This window comes from Physeter macrocephalus, unplaced genomic scaffold (genome assembly GCF_002837175.3).
Source record: "Physeter macrocephalus isolate SW-GA unplaced genomic scaffold, ASM283717v5 random_1146, whole genome shotgun sequence".
NCBI lineage: Eukaryota > Metazoa > Chordata > Mammalia > Artiodactyla > Physeteridae > Physeter > Physeter macrocephalus.
The window spans coordinates 1-21,738 of NW_021146602.1; the positions used below are offsets into that span (position 1 = coordinate 1).

The following is a 21,738-nucleotide window of genomic DNA, read 5'->3' on the forward strand; positions in this document are numbered from 1 at the left end:
GCTCCCCTACGCTGGCGCGGAAGCGGGCGTAGGGGCACGTACCCCGGTGCCCCGCGGCTGCCCGCGGCCGCCCGAGCGCCCTCCCGGGCTCCATGCGCGACCATGGCGCAGAGCCTCCGGAGCTGGCTGGGGGGCTGCCTCCTGGTGTCAGGTGAGGGGTCTGCGGGGAGGGGACGCCGGGCATTCTCCGGAGTGTCGGCTCAATCGCGCGCCTAGCGCTCTTCCCAAGCCGGGCTGCCTGCGCGGGGACCCGGCCCCGCCGTGGCGCTGCGTCCCGACGGGAACCAGGAGGCCCGGCTACGACGCTGGGCAGCGATGGCCCAAAGACGACCCCTGAGCGGACCCCAGAGGCGCACTAAGTGCGCCTAGTCACTAAGTGACTAAGTGCCTGGGCGGGCCGTCAGGGCCTCCCACTAAGTCCCCAGCACCCCAAGATCTGAATTCTGCCCCTCAACTCTGCAGCTCTATGGTTTCTGCGTTCTAAATCCAGTGAAACCCTTCCTGTCCTGCTCTGAATTGCCAGCCCAGGTTCAAACAGCACTATGGATCCTTCCTTCCTTTCTGATGAGCTCATACCTGGCCTTCCAGGGTACCTTGCTCTCCGGTTTCCCTCCTACCTACCAGCCTGTTTCTGTTTGGGATCCTCCCCCTCTACCAGATCTCCATACAGCCAAGTTCATGCCCGGGCCCTCTTCTCTCCTTCCCCTACACTATTCCTTTGGGGGGGGGGGGCGGGTATCAGCAGAACTCTAGCATTAAATACCAGCTATGGGCTCATAACTCTCAGATTTATATCTGTTGGCATCAGTTGGGTGATGGGCCGGTGGCGGTTTAATATACTCTTCTCTGTACTTTTGTGTATGTTTGGCATTTTCTATTAGAAAGTGTAACAACTATTTCTGTCTCTAGCCCAAACCTATATTCTGTGCCCCAGGCTCATTCATCCAGCCGTCTCTGATATTCCGACTTAGGTATCCTTCAGCATCTCAAACCTAATGCAGATTCTAAACTGGGACTCTTGATTTCCCTGTCCCCAGCCCCAGTCAGGCCATCAGGTGCTTAAGCCAGGAATGGATATTAACATCTACTTTTTCACACCAAATGTATCAAGAAGCCTAGATGTTATACCTCTGGAAACATATCTAAAATCCATCTACCGACCCCTTCACACCTTTCTACCACCACCCAAATCCAGGTCGCCCTTAGCCATCCCCACTTCACTCTTACTATCCTCCTCCCCTTAGCAATTTCTTCTCTTCAGAGACAATCCAGACTCCTCAGCCCAGCTAAAGCATGTCTCTCCTTCACGCACATGCCCATTTGAAGACTTGGAGCCATAGGGAAGACCTGAGTATTGGATATGGTTATTTTCTTGGACAGCCTTTTAGAGGAAGAGAGTTGCCAACTTTTTTCCCTTTATTTTTACAGCATTAGGAATGGTGCCACCTCCTGAAAATGTCAGAATGAATTCAGTTAATTTCAGGAACATTCTACAGTGGGAGTCACCTGCTTTTCCCAAGGGGAATCTGACTTTCACAGCTCAGTACCAGAGGTAAGTCTGGGGCACTCTTGGCAGAGGATGGTGGCTTTGGCTGGGCTGGTCACTGGGCCAGACCAAGGAGAGAGTCTGACTGCTGTCACCCCAGTGACCTTGACAGCCCAGGGGGAGCCTCTCTCCTGGCCTTCTTTCTGTCCCAGAAATTCTTGTGAAAGCTCTGTTCTCTGAAAACAGACAAGTAAAATCCTTTTTCCCTTTCCGTGTGATGGTTCATGGTGTGACAGACATTTTGTCACGTAGGTGGTGAGTGTCATCGGCCACCATGGCAGCCTGACGCAACGCGAACACATTAGGCTTGTCACTATGAATGTTTTTGAAGAGACAAATGCCAGTGGTGACCATCTTCCAGTTATTAGAGTAGTATTGCTGGAAGTCAACGGTGGAAGCTATCCAAGAAAGCGGAGGTATTCAAAGCAGGCAGGAAGCCCCTTGCTTACTTACCACGGACCCCCCCCCAGGAGGTTATAAACTGCACAGCCCAGTGCTGGAGGGGTGCAGATCATTTGCATAGTGGGCACTCAGTTACTCTGAAATTGAATGTAAGACAGCTGCTGGCTGTTGGCTGTGCCCTCTGAAGACGGCAGACGCTTATGAAGGAGGGGTATCACCAACCACGATTGCCTCAGTGGTGCTCTGACCTCCCAGGACCTGCCCGGCCTGTCGGTTTTTCCCTGTGCCAGCCCTCCCTTGGCAGCCTGCCACTGTACACCACAGGCTGGGGTGCAGATGATGCACCTTTGAGCCAGTTGCAGACAGGGGGCCAAAGGCCAGTGAGCCGCACACCTGCTTCCCGTGTGACTCAGAAACTTTGTCAAAGGCAGGCAGCTCCTTCAGTGAGGAGGGAGGAATTGGGGGTCTCAGATGCCATGGATCCCACACTCCTGCCACCCGGCCTTTATTTTACGAACACATCCAAGGCCTGCCAGGTCAGAGAAGCAGAAAGGTGAATACGATAATCCTCGTTTACATTTTTTTTTAAACTTTTTAGTTCGAAATAATTCCCAGGTAACAAAACATTTCAAAATTTCAAGTATAATACAAAGAACTTCCAAAGAGCCTATATTCACCAATTTTTAAGGTTCGCCACATTTTCTTGCTTTTGCCCCTTAATATTTCATTGTGTACTTCATAAGAGCAAGGAGAACCTTTTACATCGCTGTGGTACAGTTATCAAGATTTGGTAGCTTCACCAATGATCCAGTCCTTGAAGTCCATATTCCAGTTTTGTCAGTTTCCCCAAGGACTTAATTAATAAACATCATTCTGAGATTTATTTTTCTCCTGTGGCGTATTTTCTAGCACTGACTGGTTTTATAATTTCGTCTCTCTGTTTTCTCTACTCTGTCTTGATGGCTCTAGGGATTTCACTGTGGAAAATGAACTTCCCTCTCTGTCTGTCCCTCTCCCCTGTGGTTTATTTCTTGTTGTTGCTGTTCTTTGCTTCTTTGCCATTGGAGTAGAGGTGTTTAGTTTTAGGTGTTTGTCTTTTAGATGAGAGCTCCCAATAACCAAGAATGGATACCTGGGTTCCAGGTCTCCTCAGCATAGACGTGCAGACCAAACATGGCCTGTGCTGGGGAAAACAAAACACATGCTGGGTGTGGAAGAAATTTGCTCCTGAAAAATCTGATTACCCTTCTGTGGCTCTGGAAAAGGTCTGATTAGAGTTTAACCTGAGCAGTTGCATAGCACAAACTCTTGTTGTATGTGTACATTGGGTAGGGCTGGCCGGTGGTGGAGGGGACTTCAGAGGATGGCTTGGTAATTTTAATATGGAAACATCTAAAACAATTAGATGTAAACATGGGGAATAGATCCTATTAGCTACTTAATGGGAAGAAAAACATCTGTAGATACAATAAAAATGACCTAGTGGGGGCTTCCCTGGTGGCGCAGTGGTTGCGCGTCCGCCTGCCGATGCAGGGGAACCGGGTTCGCGCCCCGGTCTGGGAGGATCCCACATGCCGCGGGGCGGCTGGGCCCGTGAGCCATGGCCACTGAGCCTGCGCGTCCGGAGCCTGTGCTCCGCAACGGGAGAGGCCACAACAGTGTGAGGCCCGCGTACCACAAAAAAAAAAAAAAAAAAAAAATGACCTAGTGAAAGGGAAGTTATTGCAGAACAACTTTTGAAATACTGTGTTCCACCCAATTCATGCATTAGTTTAAATGCATGGAAAGAAATGGCCGCATGTGAGAAAACCGCCTTCATGAAATGACCCTTGGATTTCCCCAATGATGGGATGTTAGGCAGCCACGGAGAGTTGATTGATTAGAGAAATGTTTGTGGTCTATTAAGTGAGAAAAGCAGACAGTGAAATAGCATAAGCCCAATTATCTCTGCCTCCTAAGAGTGCAGTGGTCTGTGGGGTGATGCCTGAGGCAATGGGCTCTGAAGTCAAGCAGACCCAAGTCCCGTGGGGGAGTTTCTTAGGCTCTCCACGCCTGTGCCTCATCTATAAAATAAGAGTGATGTCAGTTCCGCCCTCCTGGGGTTGTGAAAATTCAATGAGATAATACTGCGAAATCAGTGCCCTACCTGACACCTAGGGTAGCCAGATTGGTTTTGGCACCAAGACAGGAAGGTGCCAGTCAGACAAAATTCTCACTTTTTGCAAGACCAGAGCCTGGATTTCCTTACATCAGGTGGAGCTAATTATAGCTCCTTTGGCTGTTGTGAGGTTAAGTTACACGCACCTGGTAGGTATTCATTCGCAAACATTCCTTTCCTTCCACTTCATGTTTCCGCCACCCTCCCTTCAGGGGTTGGTGCCAGGGCTGGAGATCTGAGGTCAACGAATTTTATAATTTTTCCAGCGTAACTAAACAAGTTACGTAACTAACAGCTTACAGGACATTATTTGAAATCATTGTGATACTCTTATTTTGGCTAATCTGTAAATATCAACATTTCACAAACCATGCCCCACAAGTTTCAGAAATACATAGTCAAAGAAGGCAGCTTTCTTGGTCAAATATGTAGAATACTCAACCCCTTTTTGGAAAGACATGTTTTATTAGGATATGCAAGTCTCTGAGCAGTTCTGTTGTGAAGACAGACACCTATTCATGTCTCACCCAGTTTTTGCCCCAAATTGTTTGACTGTGGGATGGATGATTTTTGAAATGTCTTATGATACCTCAAGGATCATTAAGGTTCCATGGATCACAGTTTGGAAAATGCTCGTATGAATGATACATAGTATTCTTTGAAATTGACAGTAAAGAATTTGCTTTATTCTTCTCTCGTTATCCTCCATTATCCTTTGGTAGCAGAAGAATAAAGCACCAGTCAGCCTCAGAGCGACTGAGGTTAGAACTCTCATGATTTCTTCTGATTTTGTAGTTATAGGAAATTCCAAGATATATGCACAAGTACTGTCTTGACGGAATGTGATTTCTCAAGTCTTTCCAAGTATGGTGACCACACCTTGAGGGTCAGGGCTCAATTTGAAGACGAGCATTCAGACTGGATAAACATCACCTTCTGTCCTGTGGATGACAGTAAGCCATCTTGGTTTTTATTTTGTTATTATGTCATCATCTTGCCTTGATTATTTCCCCCTTTGGTTGGCCCGTCAGCAGGAATTCTTTCAGTGCCCACAAGTGGATGGCCTTGCACAGGGAGCTTAGGGAATGTAATAAAGAGGGCTGTGGGCTTAAAGAAGTTTGTGGGAGAGATAGGACAGGATAGGCATAAAGCAATAAGATAATTAAATATAAATTTGATGACTTTAATGCCTCGAGGGTAAAAACGAGTTGGGGCCAGTGCTGTTAATGAGAAAAACTAGAAGGATTTGTGTGTTGAATTTTGGGGGAGGAAGTCAGTTTGGAATCACGACTTAAAGAAATGTGATACAATCAGCAGAAGAACAAAGACTGATTTTAGGCAGGTGTAGAGACAGAAAGACCAGCTGGCCCAGGACGAAGGACAGAGGGATGGATACAGCCGATGGCAGATGGGTTGGGTCAGGCTGGCTGGTTGGCATTGAAAGAAATATTCCCGGGTTAGAGCTGGAAGGTCATGGGGACTCACCAGAGGTCATGAAATGTACATCGTTAGAACATCAGGAATTGAAAACTACTTAAACCACCAGATAGCAATTGAGAGAATAAGGAGGATAAGAATCTCATGAACAAAACTCAAGTGCAGCCCTCCAAAGAGCAGATCGAGAGATGCATTAGAAGGATTGCCCAGGACTTCCCTGGTGGCACAGTGGTTAAGAATCCGCCTGCCAATGCAGGGGACATGGGTTCAATCCCTGGTCTCGGGAGATCTAGTTTCAGACTTTGTTGGAAAATGTATTTGCTGGAAAGTGGTTTAATTATATAGGTTCAACACTAAAAATAGAAATACCATCTGTTGCTTCCAACCCAGCAATGGAAATAAAGAAAATTCAACCCAACAGAAAGAAAAAAAAGAGGAGAGGAGTAAGCCATTTAAAAAAAAAAAAAAAAAAAAAAGGGAGTCTTTACAGAAAACACAAAGTAATGTAGTTGGAACAATTCCAAATATATCAAATCACAGTAAACATAAATGGACTAAACCTGATTAATGAAGGCAAAGATTAAAAGATTATTTTTTTTTTTTAAGAAACAAAATCCAAGAATCCTCCTTAGCCACGTCTGTCAACATCACCTCAGCAGTGTATCACAGGGCAGAGTACTTCAGTAGCCCAGTTGGTCTGCCCAGTTACGAAAAATAAATGTTGATGTTTTTAGCATGTGAATTTTGATTGTCATTTTGCTTTGTTCTCATACTTAGCCATTATCGGACCTCCCAGAATCCAAGTAGAAGCACTTGCTAATTCTTTACATATGCGTTTCTTAGCCCCGAAAATTAAGAATGAACCTGAAACATGGACCATGAGGAATATTTATAACTCATGGACTTATCATGTGCAATATTGGAAAAATGGCTCTGACGAAAAGGTAAGCACGGCGAATCACATGCATTGCAGATGTAAGCTCCCTCTCCTTTGCTCCGTGTTGGTCGGAGGGAGGCTTTGCCAGGTGGCAGCACCTTATGGTCCAGAGCAGGGGTCCCCAACCCCCAGGATCTAATGCCTGATGATCTGAGGCGGAGCTGATGTCATAATAATAGAAATAAACTGCACAATAAATGTAATGCGCTTGAACCATCCCCAAACCATCCCCCCTGCCCCTGGTCCTTGGAAAAATTGTCTTCCACGAAACCGGTCCCTGGTACCAAAAAGGTTGGGGACCACTGGTCCAGAGGATCTCAGGCCTGGTCCTTTGAGCTCCAGAAGCTTCCCATTGTGGGGGATGGCCGGTATGTCAGGTCATGCTTCCCAGTCCACAAGGGCAATGCACAGAGCCGACTTCCTGGGTGCTGGTGCAGGAGCTCAGGCCTTTCTCTCCCCAAAGGGAAGTTGCCTGAGAAGGCAGAGCTGACTCAGCTGTTGGCTGGCGGAACTTGGAGTCAGCGGAGTCAGGTGATCAGTGAATGTCTACCGTTTCATGGCATGAGGCCCCAGTACACCACAGAATAGTCAATTCCGTGGCCAGGGCAGCCCCAGCCCTGGGTGAATGGTGGGTGTCACATTTTACTGGACTGACCCCACTTTTCCCCATTGCTTTCCTCCTTTTCCAGGGACAGTGCCTTTCACAACATGGGCTGGGAGTGGAAAGATCCTGTTGGAGCGTTGCCCCTGCCATTGTGTGACTCTAGTCACATTCTTGACCTCAGCTTCTCAGGTCTGCAAAATGGGCATATAATCCGCTTCATTAATAAAGTGGGGATAATAACCTACTTTATAGGATTGTTGAGGAATTTAATGACATAATGAAAAAAGTAAGCTTGTCCCGTTACCTGAACAATGGGTATGGGTCAATACGTGAGGTTCCCGTCGCCTTGTGTAGACATGTTAAGGCTATGTTCATTCATCTTTGGTCAACTCTTACACTTAGTGCTTCTGAGTTGAATGCCATCTGTGGTCCTAAACTAACTTAACGTATATTTTATGTAAGTTAAGTTATGCGTATGTTATCTCCTCTGCATTAAATGTTGATTTTATCACTGATTCTCAAGCGTTTGGGAAGAAAGGGTCACCCGTGTATATTGTCTGAGGAATGATGTAATTAAATTTATATGTATGTAGATACTATGTAGCCCCCCCAAAAATCTCAGGTTAATTTCCCCCCCAAAAAAATGCTCTGTTGTGATCAATTCGTAACGTATATAAATGTCAGATCACTATGTTGCACACCTGAAACCAATAAGGTATGTATATCAACTATACTTCAGTTTTTAAAAATGCTTCGTTAACTGACGCAGGGTACCTGCCTTCTTCACAGAATAGATGATTTTGCTTATGGTCAAGACCCCAGGATTTGTGTGCCTAGGAAGCAACACGGAAAGTTTTATGGTCACTTATCAAATGCAAGTGTCTATTTTACGTTTGGTAGTGTATATATGTCCGTTCCACTCTCTCACGTTGTCACAGCTTACCCTTCCCCCTCCCCATATCCTCAAGTCCATTCTCTAGTAGGTCTGTGTCTTTATTCCCGTCTTACCCCTAACTTCTTCATGACCGTTTTTTTTTTTTTCTTAGATTCCATATATATGTGTTAGTGGGAAGCAGCCGCATAGCACAGGGAGATCACCTTGGTGCTTTGTGACCACCTAGAGGGGTGGGATAGGGAGGGTGGGAGGGAGGGAGACGCAAGAGGGAAGAGATATGGGAACATATGTATATGTATAACTGATTCACTTTGTTATAAAGCAGAAACTAACACACCATTGTAAAGCAATTATACTCCAATAAAGATGTTAAAAATAAAATAAAATAAAGGGATTATAAGAGGAAAAAAATAAAAATAAAAAATTCAGGTGAAAAAAAAAAATGCAAGTGTCCCCGCTGAAGTCTGGGGTGCGGAGATAACTCCTGGAGCTAGCAGCCTACTGTGATTAAGGATCAGATTCCACAGTTAACCAGGCCTGAGTGCCTCCTGCCCCAGGCATGAAATTCAAAACCCAGTTTATCTCTTTAGCTTCTTACCTAGAATATGCCCTCAGGACAGGCATGTGGTTACACATTTGTGCCTTCACTCTGCCTTCGGTGTAGAAGACTTTGGTGTGACACACAGAGTGTTGGAAAGGCTGCCTGCTCCCCAGTGCCTCCCTCACTGCGTCTGCAGGGTCACCTTTACCAGTTTATAGGTGCTATAGACTCAGCCTTTGCGTTCCCTTCCCCCTCTCCCCACCCCACCCACACTCCCCTGCAAATTCATACTTTGAAACCTAATCCCCAATGTGATGGTAGTAGGAAGTGGAGCCTTTGGGAGGTGATTAGGTCATAAAGGTGGAGCCCTCATGAATGGGATTAGTGCCCTTATAAAGGAGGCCCCAGAGAGCTCCCTTGCCCCTTTCACCATGTGAGGACTCCTGAGAAGACCCAACTATGGACCAGGAAGCAGGCCCTCCTCAGACACCAGATCTGCCAGTGCCTTGATCTTGCACTTCCCAGCCTCCAAAACTGTGGGAAATAAATGTTGATAAACCACCCAGTCATTGGTATTATTACAGCAGCCTGAAAGAAATAAGATTAAATGGTTCCCTTTTAGAATGCAGGTGTCTCTGAGAGAGTGCCATATTAGGTCGAAGAGCTAAGAGTATTAAAAGCTTTCAGAAATTCTTTCTTCCTGATGGGAGAAAGTGAGAAGATAAAATCAGAAGTTGTCCAGAAGCGAAAAAAGGCTAGAAAAGCCCTCACATCCGTGCCACCCTCTTCCATGTATGCTTCTGACGTGTCAGCCTCTGAGTTTAGCCTTGAAAAAAATGTATCGTAAGGTTTTAGAAGTATTGGGTTCCTGGAAATGAAAGCCAGGGGTTTTTTGTTTTTATTTCTGCTTTTAATGATTAGAAGTTATACTGTACTCTTCATGTTTTCAATTGGTAAAATCCAATTCTCGCCTGCAGTGAGCTTAGCTTCTTATACAATAAAGGAATCAAGCTGTCAGCAGGCCCAGCCCCCAAAGAAAAGTAACCAGTTACTAAAGTAAAAACAGAGTCTGTGCTCACTTTCTATTGCAGCTCCTATTCACGTAACAGATTTTTCATAAGGCCCTTCTGTGAGGAAATTGTAACCATGCTGGAAATACAGGCAGTATGTACTCTTTTAATTCCCTTTATTTTGCTGTAAACTATTTTGGTTTCTCAAATTCAGAAATACATCATCAATTATGATACATTTAAATTAAACTAAGATGAGTCTGGGATGCCCCCACCAGAGTTAGGCTGAGGGGTGTGCCCTCAAGGGGAGTTGAGCTGCTTGGGGGCGGGCAGCTCAGGTTCATGAATGGAGAAGTGATTCAGAGGAGACCCCCAGGCAGCCTTGTCAGCAACTTGCTCTGGACTTAAAAAATCACACCGAGTCTTACTGTAGATGACTGGTGTGTTCATTCGCCAGAAAATCACACTGAGTCTTACTGTAGATGACTGGTGTGTTCATTCGCCAGAAAATCACACTGAGTCTTACTGTAGATGACTGGTGTGTTCATTCGCCAGAAAATCACACTGAGTCTTACTGTAGATGACTGGTGTGTTCATTCGCCAGGGCTGCTTTAACAAAGTACCGTAAACTGGGTGGATGAAACAACAGAAATGTATTGTCTCAAGGTTCTAGAGGCTGGAAGTCCAAGATCAAAGTGTCAGCAGGATTGGTTCCTTCTAAGGACCGTGAGGAAGGATCTGTTCCAGGCCTCTCGCCCAGCTTCTGGTGGGTGCTGGCAGTCTTTGGGTCCTTAGTATATAGAGGCATCACCCCAATCCCTGCCTTCAACCTTACGTGGCATTCTGTGTGCACGTCTGTGTCTAAATTTTCTCCTTATAAGGACACCAGTCGTATTGGATTGGGGCCCACACTAATGACCTCATTTACCTTGATTACATCTGTAAAGACCCTCTATCCAACCAAGTCACTTTCGAAGGTACTAGGGGTTAGGACTTCAACATCGAATTTGGGAGGGGCAAAATTCAACCCATACAACTGGTTTATTTTTTTTTAAAAAAGGAAGTGGGATGGCTTGCGTGTCATTTAAACTGGGTAATTCAGGGCATGGGGTCGTTTAGCAGGACCGAGGTCAGTCCTTGCCCTGCCCACCCCGACCTCAGATTGGTCTCCGGGGCCCCTGAGACGACCCCGGAGGAGTGCCTGCTTCCTTCACCCTCCTATTTTGAGCCTGAAGGAAAGATTATAACCAGTAAGTGTGGGGTGGGAGGGGGGAGAAAAGATGACGTCCCTTCACTGCTGAGGCGTGTTCGTATTTTTGTCTCTGTTACTAGTTTCCAGTTACTGGTCAGTATGACTTCGAGGTCCTCCGAAACCTTGAGTCACAGACAACTTACTGTGTTCAAGTTCGAGGGTTTCTTCTTGATCGGAACAAAACTGGGGAGTGGAGTGAGCCTGTCTGTGAGCAAACAACCGCTGACGGTGAGTCTCGAGATGCACCGTCTGCAGTTCTGTCTCCTCTGAGCATCTTTTTTCTGAAGGGGGGGGCACCACGCAGCTTGTGGGACCTTAGTCCCCCGACCAGGGATCGAACCCACGCCCCCTGAAGTGGAAGCGCGGAGTCCTAACCCCTTCAGTGTCCTCAGCAAGCTGGTTTTAGGGTTCCTCGTGAATTCAGGACCTCCACACAGTCCCCCACATATGATGTATACCCCAGTGTCTAGCAGAGTGCCTCCGTGCTTGGTGTTTCTTAAAACAAAAAACATGGGGAAGGAGGAAGGGAAGGAGGAAAAGAGGGAGGGGGAGGGTACCAGTTGGCCTAGACACTGAGTAATTTTGTACAGATGCATTGCATTGGCGTACAGAATGATAAAAACTTGTGGCCTAGATGTCTGTGTACAAACGTCAGGCCTTTGGGGGCCTTTTTGTTACTTAAAGATGTCCAGAGGTTCCGCCAGCTCAGACCGCAAAAGGATGCATACATGCAGGTCCGCTCCTGACCATTTTCAGTTACGGAGGCCCTCCTGGAAGCCAGGTGCTGATCTGGGGGCTACAGAAATACAAAGGAGAGTAATAAAGAATTCCCTCCAGAGAGAGAGCAAAACTTTTCATCTTCTGTGTCACTGCAGTTCTGAGGCAATTGCAGTGCTGCCATCACAGTGATTGATCATTTCTGCTTAGCAAGTTATTCGTGAATGTTGGGTTTTGTCATTGCACGTATTTCTCTCCCTGTTTTGCTTTGTCTCATCAACTGATTTGCTGGTGGGAGGTTCAGGATCCTTACCAGTTTGTTGTTTAAACTGTTGGTGTGTCTAGGACATACCTTCCTCTAGACCCCTTACCTAGTTGCTTACTGGTCACCAATCCATCTGAATATAGTGGACCATTATGTAAGCTATTTTGTTTTCCTGTCCACAAAGTCACCATGAAAGACTTGGGCAAATGTCAGCTGAAATTGACACCCAATGCCAAGTGCAGCATTGTCACAACTGTGTCCCATGAGTGATTATGGGATATTTCTCAAAACGAGAGCCCGGTAGTCAGATGTGCTTGGAAATGATGGTACGCCGCATTTCTCTCTCAGAAAAGTCACCGTATATATTAGCATTTTTAGCATACTTGATCTTTCAACATCTTTTTTGAGGATGAGCATTCCAAGGAAAACAGCTTGGGAAAAACCAGCCCATAATGTGCCATAATTTACCGACAAGTAACCCTATCCAAAAAAGGAAAGGCAGCCACCTTGAGCTAATTTCTTCTCGGTGCCCTCATGTTATTATTTTTTGTTATTGTCCTTATCTTTCGTAAGTATTTGTAATTAGCCACTTAACCGTCCATTCCAGAATGTTTGTAATTTTTCCTGGTATCACATCAAGCTTTCCAGCCTGGAGTTTCCTGAATCTTCTTGTTGTTGGGTTTTTTCCCCTCGTTTCGTAAATGCACAAATTACTTGCCTGAATCTAGGAATCTTTCACCTCACCCAGGCACGTGATCTTTTCAGTGCCATCCGAAGCTGTTCTACAATCATATTAAGCAAATTTTCTCAGGAATGCAGAGCCATGTAGAAGATGGAAAGTCTTGCTGTCTCTCTGGAGGGAATCCTCTGTCGTCTCCTTTCTTTTTCTGTAGTTCCCCGTCCGGTGCCACGCCTCTACCTGAGGCTGAGTCGACTTGCCTGTGCTCCTCCTGCCATGGCTAAGCCTCTCAACCGCACTATTAAATAACAAGAGCTTATCTTTTTACTCCTTTCGTGAATCATCTGTGCTTGAATCAGAATTCTGGGCTTTGGGAATCCCCATCCAGCTTGAATCACTAGAATCCCTGAGCTTGGAATCATCCCTCTTTCCTCTAAACACCTGCCAACCGCCTTCCCCAAGCCTGAGGACATGCCCGGTTGTCCTGTGTCCCGTCCTTCCCTGCTGTGAACTCCAGCGTAACGAGTGGTGTGGGGCGCATCCTGAACTGCCTGGTGCCTTGGCCGCCTCGTCTGCAAAATGAGGGGAATCAAAGGGTGTCACCCAGGACAGCACCAGGCACAGAGTGAGACCGCGATATGGGTTAGATGTCATTACCGTCATTAATAAGGACATTATTAAAATCATACATTCAAATATTCCTTAAGGTTTATATCATGAAACATGGCATGAGGCACACACTTTGACCGAAAAGAGAACTATTTCAAATATGTCGTGACTCTTAAGTGATCACCCATTAACTGACAAAATCCAAACATTTTTTAAAAGAAAAGGAAAAGTAGGGCTTCCCTGGTGGCTCAGTGGTTAAGAATCCGCCTGCCAATGCAGGGGACACGGGTTCAGTCCCTGGTCCGGGAAGATCCCACATGCCACGGAGCAACTAAGCCCATGTGCTACAACTACTGAGCCTGGGCTCTAGAGCCCACGTGCCACAACTACTGAGCCCACATGCCGCAACTACTGAGCCCACGTGCCACAACTACTGAAGCCCGCGTGCCTAGAGCCCATGCTCCGCAGCAAGAGAACCCACCGCAATGAGAAGCCCGCGCACCACGGTGAAGAGTAGCCCCCGCTCGCCCCAACTAGAGAAAGCCTGTGTGCAGCAACGAAGACCCAACGCAGCCAAAAATAAATAAATAAATAAATTTTTTTTAAAAAGGAAAGGAAAAGTATAGCCCACTGAAAATCTGCTTTTGTCAAACATCATTTTAGGTTTTTTTAAACATAGTTCTCTCATTTAAACCTCACAAGTTTTCAATGAGAGCATTGAAAGGCTCTTCTCCCCTTTCAGAGACGGAAGATGAAGGTCCAGAGAGGTGAAGTAACTTGCCCAAAGTTGCTCAGCTAGTAAATGACAGGAAGGAAGTAACATCTAAGCCCACTGCCTACAGATTAATCCCATAGGTAAGCGAAGGCACGATTTCCCTGTGGGTGAAACAGAAAGGGAGTCCACCTGACAGCATGATCAGACAGACGGAAACAAGTTAGAGAGCCTTATATAGAGGGTGTTGATCACTAGATTCTCGCACAGTTCACAGCCCGTGTAAAACAGTGTCTGCTCTCCTTCCCCATTTCCCCATCTTGGTGAGTCACAAAAGCATCCTTTGAATTTTGTCACCATCAACCAGGTGTGCCTGTCGAATGTCCTTGTCTAAGATGCTAAAATGTCTGGGTTGGAGACCCAAGGAGACCCAGGCACTGTCCCCCAGGGGTTCATCATAGTGTCACCAACCATGCCAGGGTAGGTCCCACTGGAACTCTTAGACGGGGGCTCGCTCCTTCCCGATGATGACATTTCCAAGAAATGGCTTTCAGGTCCTTGAGAAAGACGCTCCTTGGTTGTAGGAGATACATATTCCTTGGTTGTAAGAGATACATATAGGTCCCAAAGGGACAGAGGAAAGATTTACAGTCCCGAGCTTTTTGTGAAAATGCACTAAGAAAGGAAGGTCAAGAGTTGGCAGAACAAAGGTGAATTCTTTTGGTAGCCTTGAGTTTTTCCAGAGAGGAGCTCAAGGGGGTGCTGGGTGGTCCCAGAGCTCAGCCTTAGGCTGCTGGCGACCACACTAGCTGTTGGGGAGGTCTCTGAGTGCAGGGTATCAGGTGGGGTCATCTGTGCAGTTCTCAGTTCAGAGCTCTGTAGCGCGTGTGTTTCACTGGGGCTCTGGTGCCCAGGGAGTCCCGTTTTCCGCTTCAAGGCAGAAGAGCTTTATCCCCATCAGGGAGCTGATTGCTACCCTGTGAGTAGATAAGGTGGATCAGAGTTTTTGCGGCTGCTGCTTTTTGTGTGTATCAGCAGTCATGCCAGAAACCCAACTTGGAGGAAGACAGGAAAGGGTGAGACTTGGAAACCTCTGGACCCTCGAACAGCTGCCGGGTTTTCCTCCTCACGCCTTCCGAGACAAATGTGTGGGTCCCTCCAACGGTCAGGCGTTACCATTGGATTGTGATGGTGAAAACAGTGTTACGGGCACTGTCACCCAATCTGTGCATGATAAGAACATGACCCAGCCCCTTGTCCCTGCAGAAATCACCCCCTCCTGGATCGCGGCCGGGGTCCTGGGAGCCTCGGTATGCGCCGCCCTCCTGTTGCTCGTTGGCTGCTTCGTCTTGCTGCGGTGCGTTTACAAGAAGGCCAAGCATGCCATCCCCCCGAGGAATTCTCTTCCACAGCACCTGAAAGAGGTAGGTAGTAGGATGGAGCCAGATGTGGATTCGAAAACGCTGACCGGAAGTTGTCCTTCTAAGTCAGGGCCGCCTAACTCAGCACAGCGTGGTTTCCTGGAGAATGACACACACCTTGCACGCTGGTCCCATCCCTGGTGCCACTTCAGGGAAGTCTGAGCTCACGGAACAGCCCTACGGGAGGGGGTTTGTTTTCCGAATCCCGCCCTCCAAGCTGGACGTTGTTCCTTCTCCGACCTTCCCTGCCCCGAGCCCCAAGTCATCAGGGAGCAAAGGTGATGGTCCTGGGACAGGAAGAGATAAAGCAGAGCTCGGAGCAGAAAAGATGAGAGAGGGAAAACTGTAGGCTGAGTGCCAGCGAACAGCCATGGGCAGAGGATGGGAGGAGGGGCAAGAGCGGTTTCAGTTGTGGGATATCTGAGAGCGAGTGAAATTATGGGATGTGTGTCCGAGACTTTAGGAAAGCCATTTTTTTTTTCAAGAAAGCTATTTTCAAAAGGTTTGGGAGGAAGAAAGGATGTACCTGGATAGAGACTGTAGGACGGAAGTGGCCTTAAGAAATGAAATCATCCTGGCTATACCCTCACACTTAGAAATGAAAATAGGCCAGGCTCAGCCCCCAGTGATCCTGTCTTTGGTCTCATTCCCCAGGAAACAGACTCTAAAATGGAGATATGCATTCAGAAGTCTTAGTGGAGGTAGCCTTGGGAGTAACACCTCTGCGGGAGAGAGGGCGGCAGGATGGGATGAGGGATATGATGCCAGTCCTGCAGGGGCTCTGGAGCTGGGGTGGCTCTTTAGAGATGTCCAGGGCTGAGGCTAGAGGGCCTGCGGGCCCACATTACCCTTGGGCTAGGTGTGGGCGCCCCCAGCAAGGAGGTGTAACTAGATGTGGCAGCTCCTTCAGCCCCGGGAACCTTGGGGGAGACACTCAGCGGGGAGGCAGCCCCACTCCCAGCAGCCAGGGGAGCACGTTCCTCCTTCCTGAAGGACATCTGGGTGGCGCATTGCAGCGTCCACTCCAGCCCACACCGTAAACCACCGGGACCCAGGGGCGCAGCTTCTCGAGGAGCTAAGTCAATCTCTTCCCCCCGGGGAAGGTTACAAGAGGAAGGTTAACGGAACAAGGTCCAGCCCCATCACTGCAGCTGGTCCCACGGGCACAAGTAACAGCCGCTGCTCGGCTCTCCCTTCTAGAGGCCCCTCTCCCCTGACCAGCCGCTGCTGACGTAGGCTACTGACCTGATGGGGTGACTCAGACCCTCTGCTCTGCGAGGACTGAGCCCCTGGTCACAGGACACCAGAGATCTGGGCGCTTGTGCTTACCTACTTGCCATCAGAATTGGGTAGGGGAAGTCCCAATATCATGAGATGCCCCACCACCCAGCTGGGTGCCCCCATCATGTAGCAGCAGCCTTTTCTCCTCCTGATGACCCGTGTGGTGACTCCTTTCCTTGCTGGCTAGTTTCTTGGCACAAGGATCCTGGCATGACGAGGTGGCAGCTGTCACTTAAAGTTCGATGGGATCCCTACTGTGTCTCCTGGTGAAAACGTCCCCTACTGGGATAGTAACTGTTTTAGGCTTTGAGACCAAGATTGAGATATTATGTAGATACTTATGTAACCACTTAAATGGCATCACTTACAACTCTAAAACCGTTCTTAACTCCTGAGCCATACAAAGAAACATGGTTTCGGCCCGTGGGCCATAGCTTGCTGACCCCTGCTCTGAGCTCACAGAGCCTAAGATTGCATGGATACCAGTTCCCCAAGTGGGTCAGCGGGAGAGATGGCAGGCAGGGCCACTCCTGCTTCTACCCCTTGGTCCCTGAACGCCTGTACTCTACTTCCTGGGGACACACTGTCACATACTGTCATAGATTCTCAGTGCATGCCTGGTGCTGGAAGACAATGCCCGGTCCTCACAGGGCACCGTCTCCAAGCTGGCACCACTCCCCAAGCCCCAGCTACCCCCGTACCTTCAGCGGGCCAGCCGTCATCCTTCCAGGCTGGCAGACGCTGGGTGGGTGGCCCAGCGTGCAGTACCATCAGGGCATTGCACTCCTGGCCTCCTCTGCTGTCACCGGGTCCCATGACCTGACGTGATGTAATGTGAGGTCTGTGTGGGTCAGCATGGGCCACCATAACAGAGTACCACACTCTGGGCGGCTTAAACCACAGACACGTACTGTCTCAAGGTCCTGGAAGCTGCAAGTCCAAGATGCAGGTGTCGGCACGGTCAGTTCCTTCCAAGGGCTGTGAGGGAGAAGCCGTTCCAGGTCGTTCCCCAGGCTGCTGGTGGTTGCTGGCAGCCTTTGGTTCCTTAGTTTGTAGAAGCACCCCCCTATCTCTGCCTTCATCTTCGCATGGCGTTCTCCCATCTGTGTCCAGATCTCCTCAGATCAGATCAGGGCCCACCCTAATGAGCTCCTTTAACTTGATTACCTCTGTAAGGACCGATCTCCAAATAAAGTCACATTCTGAGGCGTGGACTCTGGAAGGGGCACCAGTGCACTCTGACTGGAGTTGACGCCTGTTTCGGGAATGACTGGCTGTCGCTATCCTGCAGGGCCGTGGCCGGCACTGCTGAGGCCTGACAGAGCTCCACTGGCAGAGGGCCCCGCTCTGGGTCTCGGAGTTCACATGTGGCCCGGAGACCTCCCCACTTGGAGCTGCTCCCGTAGTCCATCCACACGCCTCTTTCCAGACGCCCCTGTGCTGGCCCTCCAGCCTCCCTTCCTCTGGCCCCTGACCACCAGCCTCGCCGTCGGCCCCTGCCTCGGGTTCCATGAGTACCTGATCTTGGGCCGCTTTTCCTTCCACATGAAGGGGACGAGCAGACGCACGGCCCGGAGCCCTGCCTGTTGGGAGCTTTCCCCCTGCTGCCGTCAGGGCCCCCAGCTGGGGCTCCAGTGCAGCTGTGGGCCGCGCTGACCTCCCTGTGAGCCACGTTTGGCCTCTTCCTGCTTCTCCCGGTCATGAGGACCCGCCCCCCGGCGCAGTCATGGTGTGAGCAGAGGCAGGTGTGCTGGTGCAGCAGGGGTGGGTGCAGGGGCCGCCGGGCCGCCTGCACGTGTGCCCTCTGGCCCCACCTCGGGACCTGGTGCGTCTGACAGGCCTCGTGAGGGTCACTTCTAGGTGGCACGGTCACCTGGTGTCCTGTGGCCCAAGGCTCTGTCTCTCCCAAGTCCCCATGGCCAATACTCCCAGAGCTGTTTCCAAACAGGGTATAACTCTTGGCTGCAGGCGGCCAGCCTGGCCTCAGAACTGTAGTGGTCGCACAGTGACTCTCCTCTTCGGATTTGCCATAAACTCCACTCAACCTCTTTTCCCACCACAGACCCTCCAAGGGTCAGCCGGGTCTCACGGCCTCTTCACGTTCACTGGGTTCAGCTGAGATGTCACTGGGAGATGAGGCCGGGCCTTCGTACCCCGGCATTAGCAGGCGTGAGGTGTGGCTAGGATGGCTTGGTCCAAAGCCCGTACCCTCTTTGGGGCCCTTTCCCGCTCCAGGCCCCCCTCAGAGCCGGCGGCCTTCTGTATCAACTCACACCAGGAGCCGTATTCCTGGTGTGGAACGTGCCGCCCCCCAGAACCCAAAGAGGCCCACCTCGCATCGTGCTTCCCTGGTAGGGATGGCGGGTAAGACACAATAACGGTCCCTTCCTTTGGAGAGGATGTCCTGGCATTCCCTATTCCGTGGTATCCCTAAAACTGATGTGACAGGTCCCTGACTCTTCACAGGGTGAGTTCCCCACCCTCTGAAGTGCGTGTCTTAGGGAGGCCTTGCCGCTTCTTGCTTTCCTGGGCCTGTTAACGTGTTGTCGTGGTAGCTGACGTCGGGCCTTCGTTCCCGCACCGGCCAGTCCATTGTCCGGGCTGCCCCTGGGAAGTACTCGTACAAGGCAGCTCCCTGCTGCGGAGGGCAGTTCCTGGACAGGGACTTGGCTGGGAGCTGTTTCAGCTCCAGTGAACAAGTGTGGGCAGCGCAGCTCCTGACGTGGACAGAAAGTGGACCGCGTGACTGTAGGCAAGAGATTGAGAGCGGCCAGAGACTGCAGCACCAGGATGAGACACGCATCTTCTAGAGGTGCACTTCTGAGAAGCCGTATTCGCAGCAGGAAGAACAAAGAGGGGCGGGCCCTCTGCTCTGCGTAGGAGGTGTTCTGTAAATGGAGAGCCAAGAGGAAGCAAAACTATGCACCTGCTTTTTTGCTTCTGGCTTCACCATCAAAGGGACTCATCAGACAGGAAAGGACAGATGGGACAACAATGTGGTATCGGGCAAATCAAAGCCAGAGACGAGTTTAATTAAGGGGTCAGTTGGCAGGAGCTCTGGCCTCCAAGGCTGGAAGACTTGGCAGGCTTGAGTGTGGACCAGTGAGAAATATGGGTGGGCGGCGGGGGAGGCTGGAGAGGGGCCAGCGGAGTGAGGGCGAAGGAAGCGCCAGGAACCCGTGAGCAGATCAGGGTCCTCAGATCATGAAATTCTCCAGTTTGACTCAAAATGCAGAGAATTCATTAACCATGGCCCAGAGGATAATTTTGAGTTGAGGGAGATTTGCTGGGGATGGAGACTTTTAGTTGAAAAAGCCATAGGGAGGTTTACCCACCACGGATACACTGAGCCTGCCACCAGCCTGCTCTTCGCTTTCTTGACATTTAGCGCATCTTGCTTTGTTCTCTCCTCTCCTGTCTCCCAGGAGAGTCAAGGGTAGCTTCCAGTCTGTTCCCGTGGCTCTGCTGGATGGGAGCATTTGGGGAGGTCCGTCCTCCCCCCAGCTACCGCCTTTGCACAGCGGATCTGGGCGAAATTCCTCTGACCCCTGCCTTTCCCTTCTGTCGGCTGATGGGGGTGGGGGAGGGTAGAATTTAGGTTAAGTCGTCTCAGAGGGCTGAGGTATGGAAATTACTTTCAGAAGGCTTAGCTGATCCCTTAAAGGTGGAACCAACTGAGAGGAAGAAGTTAAAAATGCCACGCTTTAAGGAATGTTTCTGCACCTCGTCCTGAAGATTAAGAGCCCCGGTGAACCTACAAGGATGAAAAGTGCAGAACGTGCACTCAGCAGATATTTCAGGAAACATACATGGGCATCACCGCGGTTGAAGTGTTGGAGTGACAAGGATGATTGGTTCCTGTCTGTAACTAGCCCTTATGCTGGGAGGGACGCTCCGTGAGGAGTCATCGTTCGTAAAACGGGCTAGATGGAAACAGAGCACATAGATTTTAAATTTGCTAGTAGCCGCAGTTATTTTTAAAGTAAAAAGGAACGGAGGAAATTAATATTAATAATACATTTTATGCAACCCAGTACATCCCAAATATCATTTCAACATGCACTCAATTATTTTTTTTCAATTGTTGAAATATTTACATTTCTCTTTTTCATACGAAGTCTTCAAAATCAGGTATGTGTTTTACACCTCCAGCACACGTAGATCCAGACCAGCCAGGTTTCAAGTGGCTGGTGGCTGCCACACTGGACGCCACGGAGCTGAGGGCTGAAACAGAGAGACACACAAGCTGCTGGGGAGCACCATAGAGGGCCCCCAACTCAGCCTGAGGACGCACAGGAGAGTGACTGTTATTCCAAGACACATCTACCCCGTGCTCACAGCATCCCTGCTTCCTAGAGGCAAGGATGCCCAGGCTGCATCAGCCCCACAGCATCGGGATCATCCTAAAAGTCTCCCTCTGGGTTTACAAGAGGAGCTCTCAGAGGGGCACCTGTGATCACTTAGCAAATGAGATGCAGGTTTATTGTCGCATTTTAAAAATTGTGGTAAAATACACATATCATAAAATTTACCACCTTACCCACTTTTAAGCGTCCAGTTCAGTGGTGTTAAGTACATTTACACTGTTGTACAACCATCACCACCTTCCAGTCACAGGACTCCTTTCATCTTGCAGGACAGAAACTGTATCCGATAAACCAACCTCCCCATCTCCCTTCTCCCCCTGGCCCCGGCCACCACCGTCACTTTCTGTCTGTGAATTTGCGTAGTCTAGGTACCTCGTGTAAGTGGAATCCTGCACCATTTGTCCTTTTCTGTCTGGCATATTTCACTTAGCGTAAGGTTCACCCATGTTGTAGCATGTATCAACTTCGTTACATTTTGAGGCAGAAAATATTCCATTGTATGGCTAGACCACATTCTGTTTATCCAGCCCTCCATGGATGGGCCCTTGGACCGCTTCCATCTTTGTACCCAGAAGTGGAATTGCTGGATCATATGGTAATTCTATTTTTAATTTTTTGAGGAAGTGTCATACTGTTATTGTCACATTTTTTTAAAACAGTGTTTTTCCAGCCAGGAGTTCTGTATAAAACTGTGAGCCCAACAAACACATGAAAGAATGCTCAACATCATTAATCATTAGAGAAATGCAAATCAAAACTACAATGAGATATCATCTCGCACCGGTCAGAATGGCCATCATCAAAAACTCTAGAAACAGGGGTTTCCCTGGTGGCGCAGTGGTTGCGCGTCCGCCTGCCGATGCAGGGGAACCGGCTTCGCGCCCCGGTCCGGGAGGATCCCACAT

At 49.0% G+C, this 21,738-nt stretch overlaps 1 protein-coding gene across 2 annotated transcripts in view; it reads left to right on the top strand.

The window, feature by feature from the left end:
- Positions 1-6: 6 nt before the first annotated feature.
- The window catches only part of IL10RB (interleukin 10 receptor subunit beta), a 23,658-nt gene continuing 1,926 nt past the window's right edge, over positions 7-21,738 (top strand). The window contains exons 1-6 of one of the 2 annotated variants that reach the window (XM_007115926.4): positions 7-151; positions 1,429-1,552; positions 4,902-5,059; positions 6,387-6,487; positions 10,863-11,010; positions 15,031-15,188. In XM_007115926.4, coding sequence (XP_007115988.1) covers positions 103-151; positions 1,429-1,552; positions 4,902-5,059; positions 6,387-6,487; positions 10,863-11,010; positions 15,031-15,188 — 738 coding nt within the window. In that variant the 5' untranslated portion in view covers positions 7-102. Of the gene's footprint in view, positions 152-1,428; positions 1,553-4,901; positions 5,060-6,320; positions 6,488-10,862; positions 11,011-15,030; positions 15,189-21,738 lie in introns of both variants that reach the window. The other variant, XM_007115925.4, reaches the window with a different exon arrangement.